Source organism: Callithrix jacchus, chromosome 1 (genome assembly GCF_049354715.1).
Source record: "Callithrix jacchus isolate 240 chromosome 1, calJac240_pri, whole genome shotgun sequence".
Lineage (NCBI taxonomy): Eukaryota > Metazoa > Chordata > Mammalia > Primates > Cebidae > Callithrix > Callithrix jacchus.
The window spans coordinates 58,008,729-58,030,181 of NC_133502.1; the positions used below are offsets into that span (position 1 = coordinate 58,008,729).

The 21,453-nt window shown below is 37.0% G+C and overlaps 1 protein-coding gene across 6 annotated transcripts in view; it reads right to left on the reverse strand.

The window, feature by feature from the left end:
* PCDH17 (protocadherin 17) overlaps positions 1-21,405 on the reverse strand; it is a 96,186-nt gene extending 74,781 nt beyond the window's left edge. For 3 of the 6 annotated variants that reach the window (XM_078347911.1, XM_002742627.7, XM_054252661.2), the window contains exons 1-2: positions 20,856-21,405; positions 16,394-20,737 (exon numbers count right to left, since the gene is read on the reverse strand). In XM_078347911.1, the coding sequence (XP_078204037.1) occupies positions 16,394-18,958 (2,565 nt within the window). In that variant the 5' untranslated portion in view covers positions 18,959-20,737; positions 20,856-21,405. Of the gene's footprint in view, positions 1-16,393 lie in introns of all 6 variants that reach the window. The other 3 variants (XM_078347905.1, XM_078347910.1, XM_078347894.1) reach the window with 1 other exon arrangement.
* Between the last annotated feature and the right edge of the window lie 48 nt (positions 21,406-21,453).

The window sequence follows — 21,453 nt, forward strand, 5'->3', positions numbered from 1 at the left end:
TCCTTTTTTTCATTTTGTACGCCAATCCTCTTTCATATTTTAGAATGATATTTTGATGTGTATGTCATGTATTCTCCATCCCAGCAGGGGCTAGTAGAACACCTCAATATTAAACATACCAATATTTCTGCAGTAAAAAATGTTGATATTCACAGTAGGTAGAATAAATAAAGATGATAAGTAATGTTAAATCAGTCAGGTCTGAGTTTTTTGAATTTTATAATTGGAAAGGAAGAATTGCAGATTTACTCATCAAAAAATTAACAGTAGTTCTCTGAGTAGTAAATTATAGGCAGTTTAACTCTAAAAATGCAACCTTCTCTATCTTCAGTCCACAATTATGTAATGAGTTCTTCCTGTACACTAGACATTGTTCTAGATATTTATTTTAGTAGAATGTTTGCCATAAATAATATTGTCTCTTAAAATTAGGAAAAAATATAGTCATAATTTTGAAAAAAGTGAAAATTAAACTCAGACACATATTTGAAAACAACTTGAAATTATTTTAATATAAAAACATGTATATTTGAATATCAGGACTTTGTAATAGTTGTTGTTTTTCCCAGGTGTAAAGTATCTTTTTGTAGGGAAACTACTGACTTGCTAAACATCAAACAGGAGAGGAGTAACTGGCCCTGCAGTCAAATGCAGGCAATTCATCCCTGGAGGTTCACTACGGATTCCAGTTCAATGATAGACTAGTTAAAATCCAAAAGGCACTAGACTAGCAGTGCCTGAATCTCAACCACACAGGGCTAGAGGCACATAGTCTCAGTGGAGTAGCTTCATCTCTGGAATATGTCATTCTACAAAAAAAAAAATAAAAAATCAAGGTCCAGAAATCTCAAATGTTTCTCTCTCAGCTGGGCTTACAGAACTCTCTTTTACAGGTTGTTTAATTCTATGTTTTGTTTTGTTTTTTAGTTATGTCACCTTCTTAATGGTGCATTAGACACATAGTTGTATAAATATAAAACACCAAGTACATAATTTTCTCCTATGGGTAGAAAAGCAAAAGAGTTGTTTTCTTTTCTGAGATCCTGCTTTTCCCTTCCTTCTTTTCAAACCATGTAAACCAGGTTATTACATACAGCTTGGAAAATAGAGTATTCTCCTCGCTGAAGGTGTGTGAGCTTATTCAAGTAGAGTCAGGTAATTTATAAAAGCTATACACTTAATATAAAACAGACAAAATATGAAACTCTTCCCCTAGTCTAATTTGATTTAAGGATCTTGATACCCCTTTTCTTGGGAGGACAAAATATCACAAATATAAAACGGTATGCCCAGTAGCATAGTGCATAAATAGCTCAAGCTAAAAGCATAACAGTATACTCTCCTTCTATTATTATGGAACCAATAAATAAGCATAATGAAAATCATGACACATTATTATATTATTCTGTACTGCTTCTGTTCATTAAAAAAACAGATGAGGTCGGGTGCGGTGGCTCAAGCCTGTAATCCCAGCACTTTGGGAGGCCGAGGCAGGTGGATCACTAGGTCAAGAGATCGAGACCATCCTGGTCAACATGGTGAAACCCCGTCTCTACTAAAAATACAAAAAATTAGCTGGGCATGGTGGCGCATGCCTGTAATCCCAGCTACTCAGGAGGCTGAGGTAGTAGAATTGCCTGAACCTAGGAGGCAGAGGTTGAGGTGAGCCGAGATCGCGCCATTGCACTCCAGCCTGGGTAACAAGAGTGAAATTCTGTCTCAAAAAAAAAAAAAAAAAAGATGAGTGCATTTAAAATAATTTTAATTTTATGTCAAATGACAGTAAGTTTTTCCACTGAGAGGATACTGAAATGGACATTTGTAAAGAGCAAAGATGCATGGTCTTATGTGGCATATGTCAAGATTACGATAGACGTACAAGGGATCTGAGCACTAACTACTTCACACAAAAATGGTTGTAGCCTGGTATCCAAAACATGTACATTATTCACGTGTGCTATGTGTTTTCTGATATTATAGAGTCAATAAAAAACAAATTAAAAAGCTTTAGGAAAAGCTTCCTTGCCAATTTTTTGCCCATGGATGGATTGGATTCTCGTTTTTTTATTTTAATATAATAGATTATATTAACAGAACTGGCTTGTAAATAAGGAATATTTGAATCCTATTAATGCGGATATGCTGCCAAAATAATCAGCTTCATACTTAAGTTTCCAAGTATTTGGGAAAGCTGTGAAATGGGATTACAAGGTTAGGCTGTGTACATCTGGCTCATCACTATATAAATATTTCAGAAATTTGGTATCATAGGATGAAGAAACACCTGTCTAATCATGACTCTTTTCCAAGGTACATGAACTTCAGTAAGCAGAGCAATACACAAATGCTGGCAAGAAATCTTTATCAATTTACATAATGTGCCTCTTATATTAGATACACAGTTTTATCATGCATCATGCTTCTGAGTGGAGACTTAAAAATATTCTAGAAAAATTGTGTGGTATTATACTTATATTGGCAAAAGAATTGGGAGTGCCCAACATTTTAAAACTCAAGATAACCACCTGAAATACTAAATAATTTCATTGATTTTGTTTCTTATATCATGGTATGTGATTTTAGTGTAATTGAATGTTGTAGGTATAACTCTAAGGTAATATGGATCCAGAGAATAATTAATGGGAGGTAGAAATTTGCACATAAAATAACAATAAAAACTTGAGCAGTCCCTCTAGTTAACAGAAATGTTAATGAAGTTGAACATCAGTTGCTTTTAACCAGATCCAGGATTAAATAACTATGTTGACTCTTTGTCAAATATACACTTGTTCATTAAAAATATATAAAAATGGTATAAGCCTGCCTTTATTTTTTCAAATTTTGTTCCAAAAAGTAATTGGGTTTAAAAAAAATGCACTGAGTATGGCTCTTATCTAATTAACTTAAAATGTCCAACTCGAAAATACAGACTTTGAAACTGTTGTCCAATATGGCAGCTAAAGGTCAATGAATAAAATTTCCAATTATATTTCCTGGGAGCAGATGGGTGCAATGAAACCTAATGATTGAATTTTAAATGCTTTCATGCACCTTTTATCTGTTTTCCAACATGTTGATTCTACCTTAATGCTCTAACAAGATAATAGGTTTATTACAATTAACCAACTGAAAAGGTATCTTCACTTTCCAATTATTTATATTACCTGGGGATATTGAACCACAGCTTCTTCCCTTCTCTCACCCCTAGAGCCTTTCTATCACCATCCAACACTTCCAACCAAAAAAATCCAAACCATAATATCATTAAATAATAGATGTCTCCTTGGTGATTTGGTTTCTCTAGTTAAATAATGAGCATTTAACACAATGTCAAGTTTAAGTTCACTGAGACTCAATGGAAAATTTCAAATACAAATAAATTTAAGGAATGTGCTGACTGAGTTTAACTATAAAATTTATTTCCTTATATGATGAACTGATTCGTTAGCTTACACTAACTTGCATATCATAAATATAGAAAGAAGGTTTACCAAGAGGTTAAAAAAATTAACATTCAGGAGTAGCAGATGGAAAATTTTATCTTGACTATATCTTATTAGAGCACACTCTTGCCTGAAGAACCACAAGAGGAAATCATGTGGAGAAGTTTATTTTATTGCATTTATATAAAAGAAAATTGACATTTTATGTCTTAAAATATATACTCAAGCCTAAATTAAAAGAAATTGAAGAAACTTTTTATTTTAGCTAATAAACAAAAGTTTCCTGTCTATTAAATGCATTTTTAAAATGAGAAACATAACACTACTCAACCCAATCCATCCTTGTATATAGATGCACTATGTAAAGTCAACTATATAGATCCTAGGTCCAAATGTACATATAGTTAAATATTGATCTGATGATATTTACCACCACGCCTCATCAACATATTTATTTGCATTAAAAAATACATTAGATGTAGATATACAAGGTGCTCAAGTATCCCTGTGAAAAGCATATTTTCTGCTGGGATGTCACGGAAAAGAGACCAGATGGCAAGGATAAAAATAATAGAATTAGAAAAAGTCAACATAAGACACAAATAATAATTTATTTCCTTTCTCTTCGCTCAAAATTATATATTTTGGATGATACTTTAAAAATATTTAAATGACTTTTCAAAGTCTTTTAAACAAATGATATATGTTTTTAGATTATAAGGTTTGATATAAAATATAAAAAGTGCTTGCAAACTGGTGTATTTATAAATGTTTTTACCAACATTATTTGGAAGTCACATTGCCAGAAGATATCTAAGCTATATTCTTTAAAAGGAAGCATGTATGAGCCGGGTGTGGTGGCATACACCTGTAAATCCAAGCACTTTGGAAGGCAGGAGGTCAAGTGATGGAGACCATCCTGGCCAACATGCTGAAACCCTGTATTTACTAAAAATACAAAACTTAGCTGAGCTTGGTAGTGTACGCCTGTAGTCTCAGCTACTCGGGAGGCTGAGGCAGGAGAATCACGTGAACCCAGGAGATGGAGGTTGCAGTAAGTTGAGATCTAGCCACTGCACTCCAGCCTGGTGACAGACTAAGATTTCATTTTAAAGGAAAAAAAAACTAAACAAATTATGGAATATGACAGGCCCAATTTCTGGCCAAAAGTGTCTAATGGAAAACCTGTTCTTGGCACAGAAGGCTTCTTGTAGTAACATGTAGCCAAGACCTATTTGACATCCCCCTCAATAAGACTGAGTAGCACTGGTTGCTGATGTACCTTATTTTCAAAAATGCCAAATATTTCAGGGTGAATTAACAGATGAACTTGAACTATTGGTATAATACCTAGACAAATGTGGATATAAATTCTGCATTGATAACTTATTTGTGGAATAATCTTATATGATATTTAATGATGCTTAATCTTTAAGAAAATTTCTCTTTTGTATGAAGGTTGAAAATGAATTCTAAACATTTTAAAATTACATTTCTATGCTTCTTTCTATTTTTCCTTCACTTTTTATCTCAGCTACTCTGACTAATGAGGATAACTGAATTTTTAATACGTTTGAAAATTTATTCTGCCTAAACCTTTATTCCATAAAACCTCGTCATGGTTTGACCTGGATTTTAAAATGTAAAATTCAGACAAACAGTAACTAACTCTCACTATAGCTTAAAAGTACTAAACAATACAACTTCACAGATAACCCCTAAATTTGCACAAATAAAAAAATGAAAAACCAATAAACTATTTCAATTAATAGCTTTTAGAATTATTTCATTATTTATTCATTGAAGTGATAATTATGGATTAAACAGCTCTGAAAGCTGTGGATGTATTTTAAATAACAATACTGAAATGGACAACATACTTTTTATATGAAGGCTTAGCTTACATTTCCTCAACATTTGCATAAAAATTTCATTACCACATACAAATAACAGATTCTGAAATTTTGAGAAAAATTTTTAAGTTGGCTTATTACTATACATATACTTGATAATTGCCAAACATAGTTTTATTTTCTGATTATTGCATGTTAGATGATCAGTGCCTGATTAAATAGTAAAATTACATATTGAAAAATAAAAATAAATGTAATCCAAAAATAATTGTTTTATGGTTCAGAAATAATCTCATTTTATCAAAATAATCATATAGGAAATAAATATTTATACTTTATGGAGAATTTCCACAAATATAACAGCTTAAAATTAATTAATATATAGACAAAATTATCATATTAGTTTCTTAATAACTTACTAGGATTAGGTGATCCTTAAAGCCTTAAAAAATAGACATAAAATCAGAAGTGCATCATTTTAATACCATATAAACCAGACCAAGGAGTGAGACAAAAGATAAAAAGATAGCTACAATCAACACGATTTCCTCTTGATACACCATTTTCATGTTTGTGTTTGGGTGTATATATTATATATACCATGTCTAATTATATGTAATATAAACAAATACTGTGAGAGCATGATGCTCATAATTGTGAACCTTGATCAACTGTCTTTCTCCATGAAGTTGTAATATTATTAATAAAATTATATATAAATTTTCATAGTAATAATAATGTAGTAACTATAAATTAAAAAAATATCAAAATATGCCATATTCACATGAATTATTTACCAGCAGATCAATATTTTAGCATCTTTATATTAATATCTTAGACTTTAGCCTTAGTCACATCTAGATTTGAATACAAATTTCAACATATATCTGATGGGTGATTGTTGAAAATGACTTAACTATGGAAGTCTCAGTTTTTTCACAAAGAATTCATATTTTTTAAAGGGTATACTACATATCAGAAACTGCTATATTCTTTCAAGTACAGTGACAAAGAAGATGGATGTGGCTTCTGGTTTAAAGTGTTCTAGTCTCTAGACTGCTTGAAACAAAATAACTTAATCTTATGAATAGAGTTAAAACACTGATCCAGAGGCTTAATACTGTACAGACTTAATATCATTCATTATTTTGTATGTAGATCAATTAGGTCTTTATTAAGAACAGAGTACACACAACAACCACAAAAAAAAAATGAATGGAAATTAGTGGGGGTTCAATTTCCTGTTATCCATCCAACATTAATATATTTTTATTGTTCTTTAAAATCCCTAGGCATCACGTAGCTTTGAGATCACTTCCATAGTGTCTACTGTATTAGATATTATTTTACCACACATTTCTTATTCCCTCCTAGTCTAAGTCCTGCTTTCTCAACATTGCCAGATGGTCTTATTCTCTTTTACTTCAAACTTAACCAGGCAACAGAGGAAAGTGATGGAAAATATTATCTACTTCTTTCCTGAGACGTTATGTGTCAACTTTCCACCTAAGGCAAAATTTAATGGCTGATTTGTGGATTTTTATTTCTAGAGATTTACTATGGGAACACTGACATAACCTTTAACCAGAGCAAAACAGGCACTCTAATAAGCAGGCAACACCAAACCTAAAAATGCACGAAGAACAGAAAGATCCTGGCAGGAATTAATCTGCCATTTTCACACATCTGCCCAAGGGAGGTATTGTAATTGCAAAAATTTACTCTAAGACTGCTGAGACTCATAGTAATTATGTTTCTTTTTTTTTTTTTAAATAGAAATAGCCACAGGTGGTAACAAATTGGGTTTTGAGATGGGGAACTGGGCATGCATTCTAACCCAAATTACTATGTAATTGTCTTGATTATAAAAAATTGTGGAAAGTCTATTGCTCAAAATCAGAAGGAAAAAAAGTCTCTATAAATGTATTCTTTGTCTTTTCTAGTTTCTTTCCACTCGGGCATAGTGCTTCATTTGTTGGTATTGGCACATCTGATATCAGAGCCACACACCATCAAATAGACTTCTGCCAAGGATCCTTAAAATGTCCTGTGAGTGGGATTTGTTTAATAGGATGGTTCTCTTATTTCCATCCTTATTACCATCTAGGGATAAATAGTAGCTTTCGTTAAGAAGGTCAGAACCTGGGAACTTAGCTAATAATTACTACCCATGTATCTGCCAACACTAAAAAGTGAAAAGTTATGAATTTTTTTAAGGTATGCATTGATATGAAAATGATTACTGTTTTTCATATATATCTGCTTTCAACAATTCTGTATCTTACTCTACACTTTGGTGTATGGCATAGCACCAAAATATTTTTATTATTTTCCAAAATGATAAATGCATTCTATGTGTTCCATGCCAAGTAATGTGAATGCATATCTATCAACTTACTTTTTTTAAATCAGGAATTTCTAATTTAATCAACCAAGATTACAACATGAGACATTGGCTTAGCACAAAAATAAAAATACGCATTAATATAACACAAGGTAACACAAAGCTTCAAATAGGAATTAAAACAATCAAGTGTCTTGCCTTGAAACTACAGGAAGGTAAGTTTGTATAGAATCCTTAATTCTACCACAATGAAAATGATAATAAAGATGGACTATTGATTATTTTTTGTATGACTTACAGCTGCTGTTATTCACATTCTTAATGCAATGAATTGATTTGGGATATACTATTTTAAAATAGATGCATAACTGCAAGAGCAAAATACAAGGCATGAATTCTGGGACCCAAGAAGACACTTTTATAATAGAATGCACCCATATTTAGATGATACCTGTTTTGTTTTTATTTTGCTGACAGAACCATGGAAATCGAAGTAATTATTTTTAACATTCTTTAGGAAGTTTTCATGACTAATAATTTATATTAAATGTATCATTAAGCACTTATTCAAGTTTTAACTGGAAAATATTTTCTTTTAAACAAATTCCCTTTTCCAAAATACTAAAATAACTTTTTTCTCATTGTATTTTGCTAGGATTTTTAGTGTATAATTTCTCAAACATTCTAATGTCTGAATTTCATTTTATCTACTGATAAATAAGGACATCAGTAAAAATTTCACACAGCCATTTTACACACATGTGGTTAGGTAATTCTTTTCACGATAATCAAAGATGAATTGCTTTATAAATTCAGTAATGCATATCCAATTTTTCTGTCACCGTGAAAGAATAGCAAAAACATATCGAGTATTCAGGTACAACAATTTCAGTATACTTTGTTAAAATACGTTGTGTGAAAAATAAAATGAACTACTTTTAGCAAAGCTATTTGTATTGGGGACTATGATTTTTAAAAGAATGTTGTAGATTTAGGGTAAAAACTACTTTTAGGTGTTCAAAACTAATGCAAATGTTTGTACTGGAAATACAAATTTAAGAATTTACATGAGACATGGATAGTCTGAAATCATATTATAACAATAAAAAACTATTTTGAACCTCATAACTATTTCTGCCTAAAATAAATACCTGTTGAATTTTTATTGGAATTTCTAATATAAGCTGATTATTTCATGTACATATTTTGAATTTTTTTCTTAATTGAAGAACATGAAAATTTTAGGCACAGAAAAAACCAATTCATTGTTTAGAAATAATTATTAAGTATTCAGGTGGAAATCCTATATAATGAAATATATCAGTTCATGACACAGTGCCTAATTATATTTTTTAAAATTATCATCCAGAACAGCTGAATAAAGTACATCTAAAGCACCATAGTTGTTGGAAAGATATTACATTTTTAGGGAAGTTTTATGTTAAATCTGTTATTGTAAAGCATAGATGCTATCGAAATACCATAAGAATCTTTCAGAATATCAAGTTATTATCTACATTATGTATTAATAGAATTTACAAACATGTAACCAACGTTTTTTTAAAAGTATATATCTATAAAACCATTATGAATGTATAGCTTGAAACTTCAAATTGATTTTCATGCTCTCGCTTTCAAACACTACAAAGGTCGCTTTTAGCTAATAGAGTAAACAAGAAATGATCCTTTAAAATAGTCCCTTTAATGTGTTCTGCTAATTAAAAATCAATCAAAAACATTAAAGGTTTAAAAAGTATTAAATATTTTTCAGATAGGGTATATTTCAGAACCAAATAGAAGTTTACAATATTATATTTATCTTTACCATGGAATGTTTCACACAACTTAAAAATGGTGTATCACTACTGTATTAAATAGAACCATAAAGAAAATAAAATAATATAGATTGTTAAACATTTCAAGATGACTGAAACAAAATGAATTTCTAATACCATTAAGTTATTTTAATATATTCTACTCCTCTAATCAGACCAAAGTCTATTTATGTAGATTAGTTACATCTAAGGTGTCATTTATCCAACCTGTATTTATCCTTTGATCACAAAGCTTGTTAACTTAAATGGTCTTTTATTGTTATGATTCGTTTTCCCTTAATTATGCTGTTTAACTGCCTTATTTTTTGAATAAATATATGCAAACGCGCCAATCATATTCAGCACAGTTATGCTAGATGCTCAATGAACTGTAAGAACCATTTCATTACAATAAAATTGCTTGGAATAGATCCAGGGCAAGGCCTACAAATACCAGTAATCAGAATGTCACTAGGACCAGAACAGACAAATACAAGTATGTCATATATATATGCACACACACACAAATATATATGTATATTCCCTTAAACACTGTCTGAAACCAATTTTATAGTCTATCCCTGGAAGAACTTGGTGCATACAAGCAAAGGATGCCACCCACCGAGTCACAATTTTTCACTTGTATTTTATTATTGTTATTTGCTTCATCTTAAACATATTGATCTTAGTATTTCTGCAGTAGCAAGGAAGCATAAACATGCTTCTCTTAGTCACAGTAGGGATGTTGATATCATTAAGGACTCCTTTATTGTCCATAATTTACTTCAGAAAACCAAAGATAACAATATGTCATTGTGAAATGAGTGGTGAAAGCTTATTAACTGCAAAATACTGTATGTCACTGAAGAAAATTCTTGTCAAAGCCTCCTTTACTAAAGTAGGTTGACAATAAATTAGTGTAGGTCTAATGAACTTTAAAAGTGTTTTGTAGGTGGGTGGCAGAAGTCACATTATCTTCTAAATGATAGACAAAATGAACTTTATGCTATTCTCTAACTAATATACAGTCATTGGTTGAAGGAATTTAATACAAAAAAATCCCTTCCCTAATGGCTTTACTGAAATACGACCTTAGGATAATTCCCTGTGGGATTTATTAAACAGAAGTATCTCTGAGGGGAATACATTCTAGAGCAATGACTAATACTGTAATTAGCAGGTGCATTTGTAAGAATTTACCCACTATTGAGTGTATTGCATTCAATGACTTCTCAGCATTAGGGAGTTAAGTTTTACTTCCTAACTGGCATGAGCCCAGTTATGGTGGCTTCTTCTTTCTCCTGTTGGTGTTTCATCATCAGGCTGACAGCCTATATTCTCACAATGCTTCCAGGTCTCCTGCCATCTTCTCAAAAGAATCAGAAACTTGGGGAAGATTTTTGTTTCTCTCTGTCTGCATGGGCTCAAGCTTATTGTCCACTGGAGGCCAGGTGGTCCTTAAATCCTCCTCTCTAGGGTCACTAACTCTATTTTATGGGACTTCAAATTGTTTGAAACTTTAAAACAGTAAAGTTTTAACATATTTTCAAAGAAAAATAAAAGATTGAGCTCTTCCTTAAATAGAGAAGAATTGCTTTTGAACTAAAAAGTATAAAATTGGACTAGTATTTGAGCTTAAGTACTTACATATATTGAAAATATAAAGACATATACATTTATACAGATACTTAATTTTACCAAAAATGTTTATATTTTTATAAATATAGGCATAGCCAAATTTCATTTCAATAAATATGTGTGAACTTTTATTAATCTTAAATGTATTTTTTCTTAATGTATACCCTTTATATTTGTAGATACATTTCTATTGTGTTATAGTGCATAAGCAGCTCTAACTGAAAAATTTGAAACCTGAAACAGAAGAATAGTACTGAAACATGATAAAGTATAAATGCTATATATGTAAACAGAATTAAATATTACCTGAAATTTTTGAAGGGTTTTTCTTTTAAAATAAAATATATCTTTGGAAAGTGTACTTCTTAGTTTTTAAAAGAGAGATGATATTTGGGATTATTCTAACCTCATATACAAAATCTATATCTATGAACTTGAAAAAAGTGTATATGTTATAGCATAAACTTTATGGAGAAATCATTATGGAAATTTGAGGGTTTTTGTACGTGTTTTGTATGTTGAACAATGTATTCAAATGTGGTGATTTTTTTTCTTTTTCCTTGACTAGAAAAGTATATCCAAGTAGTTGAAATAACAATTTTAGGGCATACTTTTCTATGCTGGTCTTTTCATGATAAAACACAGCCTTTAAGGAACATGAAGATGCCAAGACTAAAATTCCAATTTTTTTTGCCATATGCTTACATATGGTAATATTTATTGAAATTATAGAACTCATATAACTCAAGTAAAATCAAAAATTATCTTACTCTTGGCATTTCCCAAAGATTGAAGGATTATAAGCTCAAATTAAAAATGATAAAATATTAACTTGTTTGCATTTTGAAAATTTTATTGAAAACCAAAAGCTAATGGAATCAAGAAGTTATTACCTTACAAAAAGTTGTATATAAAATAACAAAGTTCTCTAGTTTCTAGTTCATATTGTTATACTTTATACTTCCTGTGTTTTCATTTATTGGGAAATAGAGAAATGGCACATTAAAATTGGAGCTAAAATTCTCATAGATGCATATAAAAATAAAAGTAACAATATAATAAGCATGATGATACCAATTTTTAGATTTTTAGGGGTTTTAAACTCATCTCCCAAAATACTCTAAACACTGAATATCTTATTATATTTAAACTAAGTTCATTTACTTTATTTACACTTTTAATGCATGATAAAACAGAAAAAATGTAATTATTCTGTATTCATGTTAATCTCAAATAGGAATCACTCATTCTACCTTTTCAAAACCTTTTAGAAATAAGTGAGTGAACTAAACACTCTGGAAGGCATGCAGTAAGAAAGGGGCATTCCTTTCCTACTCAGGATACCAGAATGCCTGTAAGTAGAGATGTATATATAGGTTACGGAAACTACTGCATATACTAATTAAACAGCTGTCTTAGAATAAAAATCATTATAAAATATCTCCAAAATCATAAATGTCAGAAGAAATTGTTCACACACTTTGTGCTTCTTACTGAAATCATTAATAGGCTAGAGTATGAAATTTTGAAGATCATGATCTTGGGAACTTATCTGAGTAAGTTCTGTCGTGAAAATCTTCTTGTAGGAGAGACAAGTGGCAATAAAGGCATACAGCGGGTAATGTTGTGTTAAAGATGGAGTCTCCTTTCACCTTTTTATTCTGCAATATTGAGTTTATTATTTACACTATGATACTTTAGTCCTCCACACTTCAATATCATTTTTATATATTTGGATTGGCTCTAGGTATTTACCATATCCTTAATTCCCTGTTATTGAAAAGGCCATGTACGTCTATTAGAAGGATTTTACCTTGCTAGCATAAAGACTCTGAAGTCAAGCCAAATGTGAATCGTTTGAAATTGATTTGTAAAACACTGAGTAAGAATGTATTCCTTGTCAAAATTTATTTTAGTAGATCTTATTCTGCTGGCTCAATATATTTCCTTCTATGAGAGCATATTAAAATGACTTGTAGTAGTGCTACAAAAAATATGAAAACACAGATGTTCAAACAAACTGGGAAGTCTCCATCAGTGAGAAGTCCCCAGCCTCCTCCTCTCTTTCCAACAAGGCCTTTGTTGAAAACACCTGTTGTGAAGTCACCCTGAGACTTAGCAACTAATTATTGATAAATCATGATAAGCAGTTATTCTTGAGAACTAGTAATAATCTCTCTACTTGACTTTAGATTTCATATTAACACATAAAATAATTCACATGAAAACTGCTTTTATAAAAGTGCTCTTATGAATTTGGATAATAAACTATTTGCCTTATATACTCCTTAATCTGTGCTCCTGTTCTTCAAAATCAGTATTATAGGTTTAAAAAGAATTAAATATTTAGCTATAACTGTGTTGCATTATGATTCACCCTATTGTGGGTATTTAGTTGCTAATCTACTGTTTATATCCTTTATACTTTAATTTTTTCAAGGAACTTGAAGAAAATCTAAAATAAAGTTTCTTCTCACAAACGACACTGTTTCTATATCAGCTTATAAGAACACTTAGCATCTGTACTCAGTAGAAGTACTCCTATGCCCAAGGAGAACCTACAGAATTAATCTTAACATTTTAGACCCTTTGACCAACACAAAATGCTTTGATACTTAAACAAGTCTTATGTTAGCTGTAATGTGAACCTACATAAATCACAAAGTTTCTAAATTTCATATCACCACACTGTACCAGTGTATTTCAACACAATTATAAAATTCATTTCATTCCATCAATAGAAATCATCGTGCTTCCAAACAGAACACAGATGCTATAAAATAAAGATGAATCAGACGTAGTAGCAGTTAGGCCAAATGCACTCTGTGGATTAATATTCCACCTTCAGAAATACATATGAGACTAATAGTGTGTATCCTTAGGATGCTGTATTACATATATACACTAATAAAAGCATCTGAAAAAAATTGTGGAATACCTAAATGCTTTAATTTATGGATGTCACTTTAGCACAATGTGTTTGCAGCACACTAGTTAAGAAAAAAAAAAGGAAGTCCCTGTAGTTAATTTACTCTGTTCTCCATAATTAATTTTGAGATAAACCTGATATATTTAATAGAGAATTAACATATTAAGAACTCACAAAGCATCCCTTAAAGGATTATAAAATTTGAATAGAAAAAGTTCTGTTTAAACAATGCATGTTGGGGATATTTCTAGGGCAGAAGAAACATGGGAAAATGAGCCGCATTTCAAAACATCTCAAGAAGTTAAAACAAAAACATAGTTTGTGTCTTTATGGCATGAATTAAGAGTCTAGAAGAAAGGGAATGGGAAAACAAGTTCTCCCTTTGGATTCTGTTTAAAAATGTGTGTATCTGCTTTGGCTTGAGTTTTACTGCTAATGAGAGGAATCATCAGTCCCTCCTTAGAGCAGCATGGTGCAATATACTACAGGCATCACCACTTCTCAAAACCTCTGGATATTTCCATCGAAGATTGTTCCTCACTAGTCTAACCAAGGAAACAGGCTTGTTGAAAATTCTGCACCACCTTCATTTTCACTGGAAACTAAATAAAAATTTAACTCACATCACTTTAAATGGAAGCATTAACCCTCTGTGACATCTTTGTAATTGTCAATAACAAAAATATAAGAAAGGTACATAACATATGTGTGTTTATAAAATGAATGTAGCAAAACTATAAACACGTGTTTTAACATCTCATTATAAATACGTATTGATTATCATAAATACCAGTTTTGCAAAGTCACAGAAAGACTTTCAGACAAACCACATTTTTTTAAAGTGGGGAATTTCTTTTTCGGTTTTATATAAACCTCAGAAAACCATTATCACTGATGTACAGTAAACACTGTAAGATGTGAGATTTAATACTACAACTGATATTTTAATATTTAATAGTGTCAAGTGTGATATTGTTTTACAAGGACATTACTATAAGAAAATATATTTTTCTAAGTATTACTGTTTGGTATACTTATTATGTTAGAAATAGTAAGATTATGAAATTTTACTTCTCCATTGTATCCATAAAAACATTACCGAGTCAAGTGTCGTCAAAAGTTATTTGCTTTTCAAAGCATAAAATTATGAACAAATTATTTTCATTTGCCCCAAACTAATCTTCCTTGAGAAGTGTCACTTTCAGTTAAGCTCAATTTTGAATTCCACATACTGCTCATCCAGAGTAATTTGTTGCAACATACAATTATAATAAGCAAGAATTAAGTTTCTCTGTGACACAACTCAATAGTGGGTAAAAGAAACAAGACAATGACTAGGCATTGTATAGTCACGTGCTGCTGTTAGAATCTATGTTCAGGCTGGATCCAGTCATTTAGTTTTGTCGTATTATCAGTAACTTTAAATCATACTATCTAATATATATTAAATATCACTGAGATATACATAATAGACACACTATACAAACTAAATGCATCTTGGATTCTTTTTGGCACATCAAGTGCCTTCAGTGTAACTTTGCCTCCTTTTTTCAATAGCACAAAATGAGTCTCTGGTACTCTGCTATTTTCATTCACTCCTCAGTGACTCCAAGAAATGAATCAAGATAACCACAAGACAAAACAAATAAAAACTTTTCATCGATAGTTCTTGGTTATTATGCAGAGCCGGCATATATTCAAGCTTTTTCAAAGTGCTTCAGAATATAACTCACATTTCAAAAGCTTTAGATGTATTAATGCATTATGTGGAAGTTTTAGCATAATGGAATGATGAATAAGTGAGATTCATGTTCAAGCACCTCACCTTTAAAATATGAAACGACTTTTTAAGGGGTGAAAAGTTAGTTCAAATTGATTAAACTCTGAAATCTTGACTGGTTGCTTTTTTGTACTTTAAGAAGTTAACTTCTTAATGTTTGGTTATAAATTTATTTCATTTTTGGCATCACTTCAAAAAAGAATTAAAATATTTTCAAGACAACTAACTAAAACATTTGTTTCTGTTCTGGGAATTCTTTTTTATGAAAAGAAATGTAAACTAACAAATAAAAATAAGTAAAATAAGCTATGATTATTGAACACTGCTCACATTTTTAAACCTATAAAAATAAATTTTAAAATGAAACAGGAGTAAGATATTTACATCTTGTAGACTTTAGACTATTTACACAGGAGGGGTTATGTGTAGAATATGATGTATACAGTGTTAAAAGTGTAAACTGTTTTCATTTCAATGCTTTTCCCTCTCACAGCTGCTGGCAGAGTGGCTTGCCTCTCTGAAACCCAAAGGTTTCAGGGCAGCTCCAAACCAGCAATATAGTGAAGTCCCAGTTATGCTAAAAGTCTCCTACCTGAATTATGGACATCCGAGTGGCAGGGGTGTCGCTTGCATTAGTCCCTTGTCCGGTGAAGCTGGTGTGGCAGCCCGCGTGCCCCTGAGGGACAGTCAGGTTGTTGGAGGCCGGTTTGAGATACATCACCTCCGACCGGGGCGAGCTGAGGGGCAGGCGGGTCTGGTAATCGAAGTACATAGGGGAGGTAGCCAGGGAGGGGCTGCTCACCACGTTCATGACGTTCATGGCGTTCCTTTCCTCCACTTCGCTCTGCACCAGCATGATATCATTTTTGTTGATCTTCTTTTTCTTGCCCTTGCCCCCGCCCAGCTGCGGGTGGCTGTACTCGGCGATGCGGCAGTTATAAGTGCGGATCTCCTTGTTCTCGCGCTTGCACTTGACGGCGATGGTGATCATGGCCGCTAGGAGGATGATGGAAATAGTGCTCAGAGTCACGATGAGCGGCAGCGACATGTCCCAGTGGTGCTGCTCGCCATTCACCCGTGGTACCCCCTCGGGAAGGGAGCCGCTCACAGAACGGATGATGAGCTTGGCCACTGCGGACAGGGTGGGCTTGCCGTGGTCGGTCACCTTCACCACCAGCTCCACCACGGGCGTCACGTCCTCCCAGAAGGGGTGCAGCGTGCGGATCTCGCCGCTGGACGGGTCGATCTCAAACAGGTGGTCGTCGTTGCCGTCCACGATCTCGTAGGTGAGGCGCCCGCTCTCGCCGAAGTCGCTGTCTAGGGCGCGCACAGTGCTCACCAGATAGCCCAGGCCGGCGTTGCGCGGCACCTGCAGCTCCGCGGTGTCGTTCTGCAGCGTGGGAAGCACGATCACCGGAGCGTTGTCATTCACGTCTAGCACTGTCACCCTCACCGTGGCGTTGCTCTCCAAGTGCGCGGGCGCCCCCGAGTCCTTAGCAAGCACCTTGAACTCGAAAGACTTGGTCTGCTCGAAGTTAAAGGAGCGCAGGGCATAGATGGCCCCGTTCGTGGGATTGACAGACACATAGGTGTAGATAGACACGTCGCCGATGTGCGAGGGCAAGATAGAGTAGGACACGGTGCCATTCTGGCCCAGGTCGGGATCCTGGGCGAGCACAGAGCCCAGGTATTCTCCCGGGATGTTGTTCTCGTGCACCTGAAGCACGTAGAGCCCTTTGGTGAACCGAGGCGGGTTGTCGTTCTCGTCTAGAATCTTGACCGCGAACGACTTGGTGGAGTTGAGGGGAGGCGAGCCCCCGTCCCGCGCCACGATGGTCACGTTGTACTCGTCTTGCGTCTCGCGGTCCAGCGGGCGGTCAGTCACCACCGTGTAGAAGTTGTCATAGTTCTCTTCAAGCTTGAAGGGGACGGAACCCCCGGGTCCGCCCAGGCCCCCGCCGCCGCCGGTCCCTCCTCCGCCCAGGACCCGACACTGCAGCTGCCCGTTCTTGCCCGAGTCTCGGTCAGTGACCCGCACCAGGGCGATGACGGTGCCGGGAGGGGCGGCCTCGCTCAGCGCCCCCTGGCGCACGGAGACGAAACCGATGGACGGCGCGTTGTCGTTGCGGTCGATGAGCTTGACCGTGACCTTGCAGTGGGCTGGGATGGGGTTAGGCCCCAGATCTCGGGCCTGCACGTCGATCTCCAGCATCCCGTTCTCCTCATAGTCCAGGTTGCCCTTCACACGGATGAGGCCGGTCTTGGGGTCGATGGAGAAGAGCTCCCGCACGCGGTCGGGCACGTAGCTGCTGAAGGAGTAGAGCACTTCGCCATTGGGACCCTCGTCGGCGTCGGTGGCGTTCAGATCGATGACCACGGTGCCCAGCGGAGCGTTCTCGGGCAATTCCACCAAGTAGGACGGTGCCTCGAAGACCGGGCTGTTGTCGTTGGAGTCAATCACCTTCACGTTGATCTGTACGGTGGCGGAACGTGGAGGCTCGCCACCGTCCAGAGCAGTCAGCACGAGCGTATGGTGATTCTGCTGCTCGCGGTCCAGGGCCTTCTGGATGACCAGCTCTGGGAACTTGGTGCCGTCGCCGCGGGACTTGACGTCCAGTGCAAAGAGGCCGTGGTCGTCGCGCGTAAGCAGGTAGGTGCGGAGCCCGTTCTCGCCGGCGTCGGGGTCATGTGCGCTGGTGAGTGGGAAGCGGGTACCCGGGGCTGCGTTCTCCGAGATGTCCATTTCGATCTGATCCGAGGGGAAGGAAGGCGCGTTGTCGTTGATGTCCTGGATCTCTACCTTGATCATGCAGATCTCCTTGTCGTTGGCGAACACCTCGAGAGACAGCTGGCACTTGGCGTTGTGGCGACACAGGGACTCCCGGTCGATGCGCTGCTTGGTGTAGAGGAGCCCGCTGTCCGCGTCCACGTCCAGCAGGTGCGGAGCCGAGTTCTCCAGCACCCGGTAGCTACCAGACTTGCTGCGCCCTCCGCCGCCGCGCTCTGCCGGCGGAAGCCCAGGCTGCAGTCGGGCATCCTTGCCGATGTTCCCGATAACCGTGCCGGCCCCTTGTTCCTCTGGCACGGAGTAGTTGAGGTTCTTAAGCGTGAGGGCAGGGGCCCATAGAAGGAAACAGCAACAGATGGAAAGGTACATCCCAGACCTGTAAGGTGGGGGCAGGAACAGGCGGACTGTAGGGGCCAGAGAGAGAGTGAGCGCCAGCCTGGGGCCCTGGAGCAGGGTGCGCGCGCTACGAGAACCGCAAGTCCACGGGTCCTTCCTTCCCTCTGCACCCGAGCTGCGGCACCCGGTGGTCTCTCCTTATTCAGCTCAAGTTCCCTGAACCTGTTGATCTACAGCATCCGCACTGGGAGAGAAGCTGCGGTGCAGCAGAGCTGCAGGGGCTTGGAGCAAGGCGGCGGCTTCCTGCGGCTGGGGGCGAGCCGGGGGTCTGGTCTCTCCCGCCTGGACTTCGGGAGGCTTTAAACTTGAGCGATGAGGCAGGCGATAAGAAGGAAATCTCGTCTGGGAGAGATGATAATGAGCTAAAGAATCAGTAGGTTTTCCACGCTCCCGCTAGGGTGCTGCAAATCTACTCCCGCCCGGAGCCTCCGGAATACTCTTCACATCGAGGGGGGGAGGGAGCAGGGAGGTGTGTCTCTAGGCAGATCCGAAAGTGAAATTCTTACTTGCTGCTCGCCTCCCGTGATGAAATTGATGGGGATGAAGAGCCACGAATACAGAGTCACAGATAAATTCTAAGCTTCCCCAGTTCACCGTTAAATGTCTGCTTGCTGCGCGGGCTGGTGGGTTTTCAGGCAGTGTTTTGCTGCATTTAGAGATCTAATCTTGCATTGCTGGCTGAGGCAGCGGCGGCGGCGGACTGCATCTCCCAGCCAAGCGTATTTTTTTTTTCCTCTCTCTCTCTCCTTTCCGAGCAGCCAAAGGGAGGGGAGGAAATGCAGCGTAAAGAACTAGTGTCCCGATTTGTAGTTTCCTTTCCCCACCAGGCTCCTCCCTCTCTTCCTCGGAAAAGGCTCTCCCCCGAAATCAAGAAAGCCACAGCCTGATCAGCATTTGCTGTGTGAGTCAAATGGGAGGGGGGAAATAGAGAGATATATCTTCGCCTCTGTTCGTAGAACACACTCTGTGATTTCTCTACGCCAAGCCAGTAGCCGCCGCTACCATCCCATCCTCTCCCCGCGAGCAAGGACTTCTCTCCAAGCAGTTTAATTCCAGTTTGCTTTTCTTCCCAGGCGAAGGGAAATCAACAGGCAACTCATGGTTGGACGTGCAGATTTGAAGGGGGAGGGGTGGCAGAATAAAAAGGAAGGGGAGCCTCCCTCCCAGTCCTCGCACACACACTCTCCCTGTCTCTCGCTAGAAGGGAAACAGTCTCTGCATTCACAGGGCTGGGCTGTCAAGTGCCTCTCTTTTCTTTCTATTCAGCATCTCTTTCCAATAGCCCTGCCTCCCAGTCCTCTTCATCTAGAAAAGAAAACCTTGGCGAGAAATAAAAGCGATGAATATTTGAAGTAAATAAAGTACGTTTCCCCCCCCCCTTCAATTTTCTCTTATAGTAGAAGGAGTGGGCTGGATGAAAGCAACACATCCAGGTTTGGCGTGATGCATTCTGCAGTCTCGCTCTCAGTCTTTCTGGGCGACTCAGGGAGGGCAGGGGGTTCGGAGCTGCGGCCAAGGCGGTCCAGCCAGGGGAGCTCACCCCGGGGAGATGTTAGGCACAGGTCTGTGTACACATTATTTCGGGTTCTGGAGGCGCCTCGACATACGGGAATGACACATCCAGAAATGCAGGTGTTCCGATCTGCCGGATGAGTCAGAAGCAGCGGAACGAATCGTATTCACTCTCGCCTCATGGTCCTCCCTTCACAGACATTAGTTGCGGCTTCTTCCTAATGCTTTCTCTGACTCAGTCTATAGAAAAAAAAAAAAAAAAAAAAACCAGATTCATGTTTTGGGGTAAAAAGAAAAAGCAAGAGAAAGAGATGGAGGGAGGAAGGTAAAGCTGAATCCAGCAGCACTTTTACTCTACCTCTTTCTGCCGGAGTCCGAGGTTCTGGAAAACAAGGCGTCTGCTTTGCTAGGTGTATTGGTTTATTTATTTATTATTATTACTATTTTAAAAGGCTTTCCTCTTGGTTAGGCGAGAGGCACCCCGAAATCTTTCAGAGTCTTGGAATAGGAAAAACAAAATCAGGTTTCCAGTAATTGTTCCCAGCTTAGCCTCGCATCATAGTTCAAGATTTTCCTCTCAATTTTCTCTATTCACAAAGTCCAGCATCGGTGTATATAGTTAATTGTGCAGTCTGTTGTGGAGGGTTTTTTTTTTTTTTTTAAATTCCTCCTTTTCTGTCACGGGTGGTCTCTTTCAGTCTGGTGCCTCTCGGGATCACCCCACAGTCTGAGAAAGATGTGCGGATTTCAAAGCAAATAAATCCATCTCCGCAAGCAAAGTAGCGGATGAAAGGAAAGGTGAAAATTCAATTCAACAGTTGGAGTAGCGTCTCCCCAGCCGCCCTCCGCCGCTGCCGCATCCGCCGGGCTCGCGATCCCTGCTCTCTCCCCAGCGTCTCTTGCTGACTGACTCTATTCACCTCACGCCGCCGCTTAAACATTGATACTGATTCCCT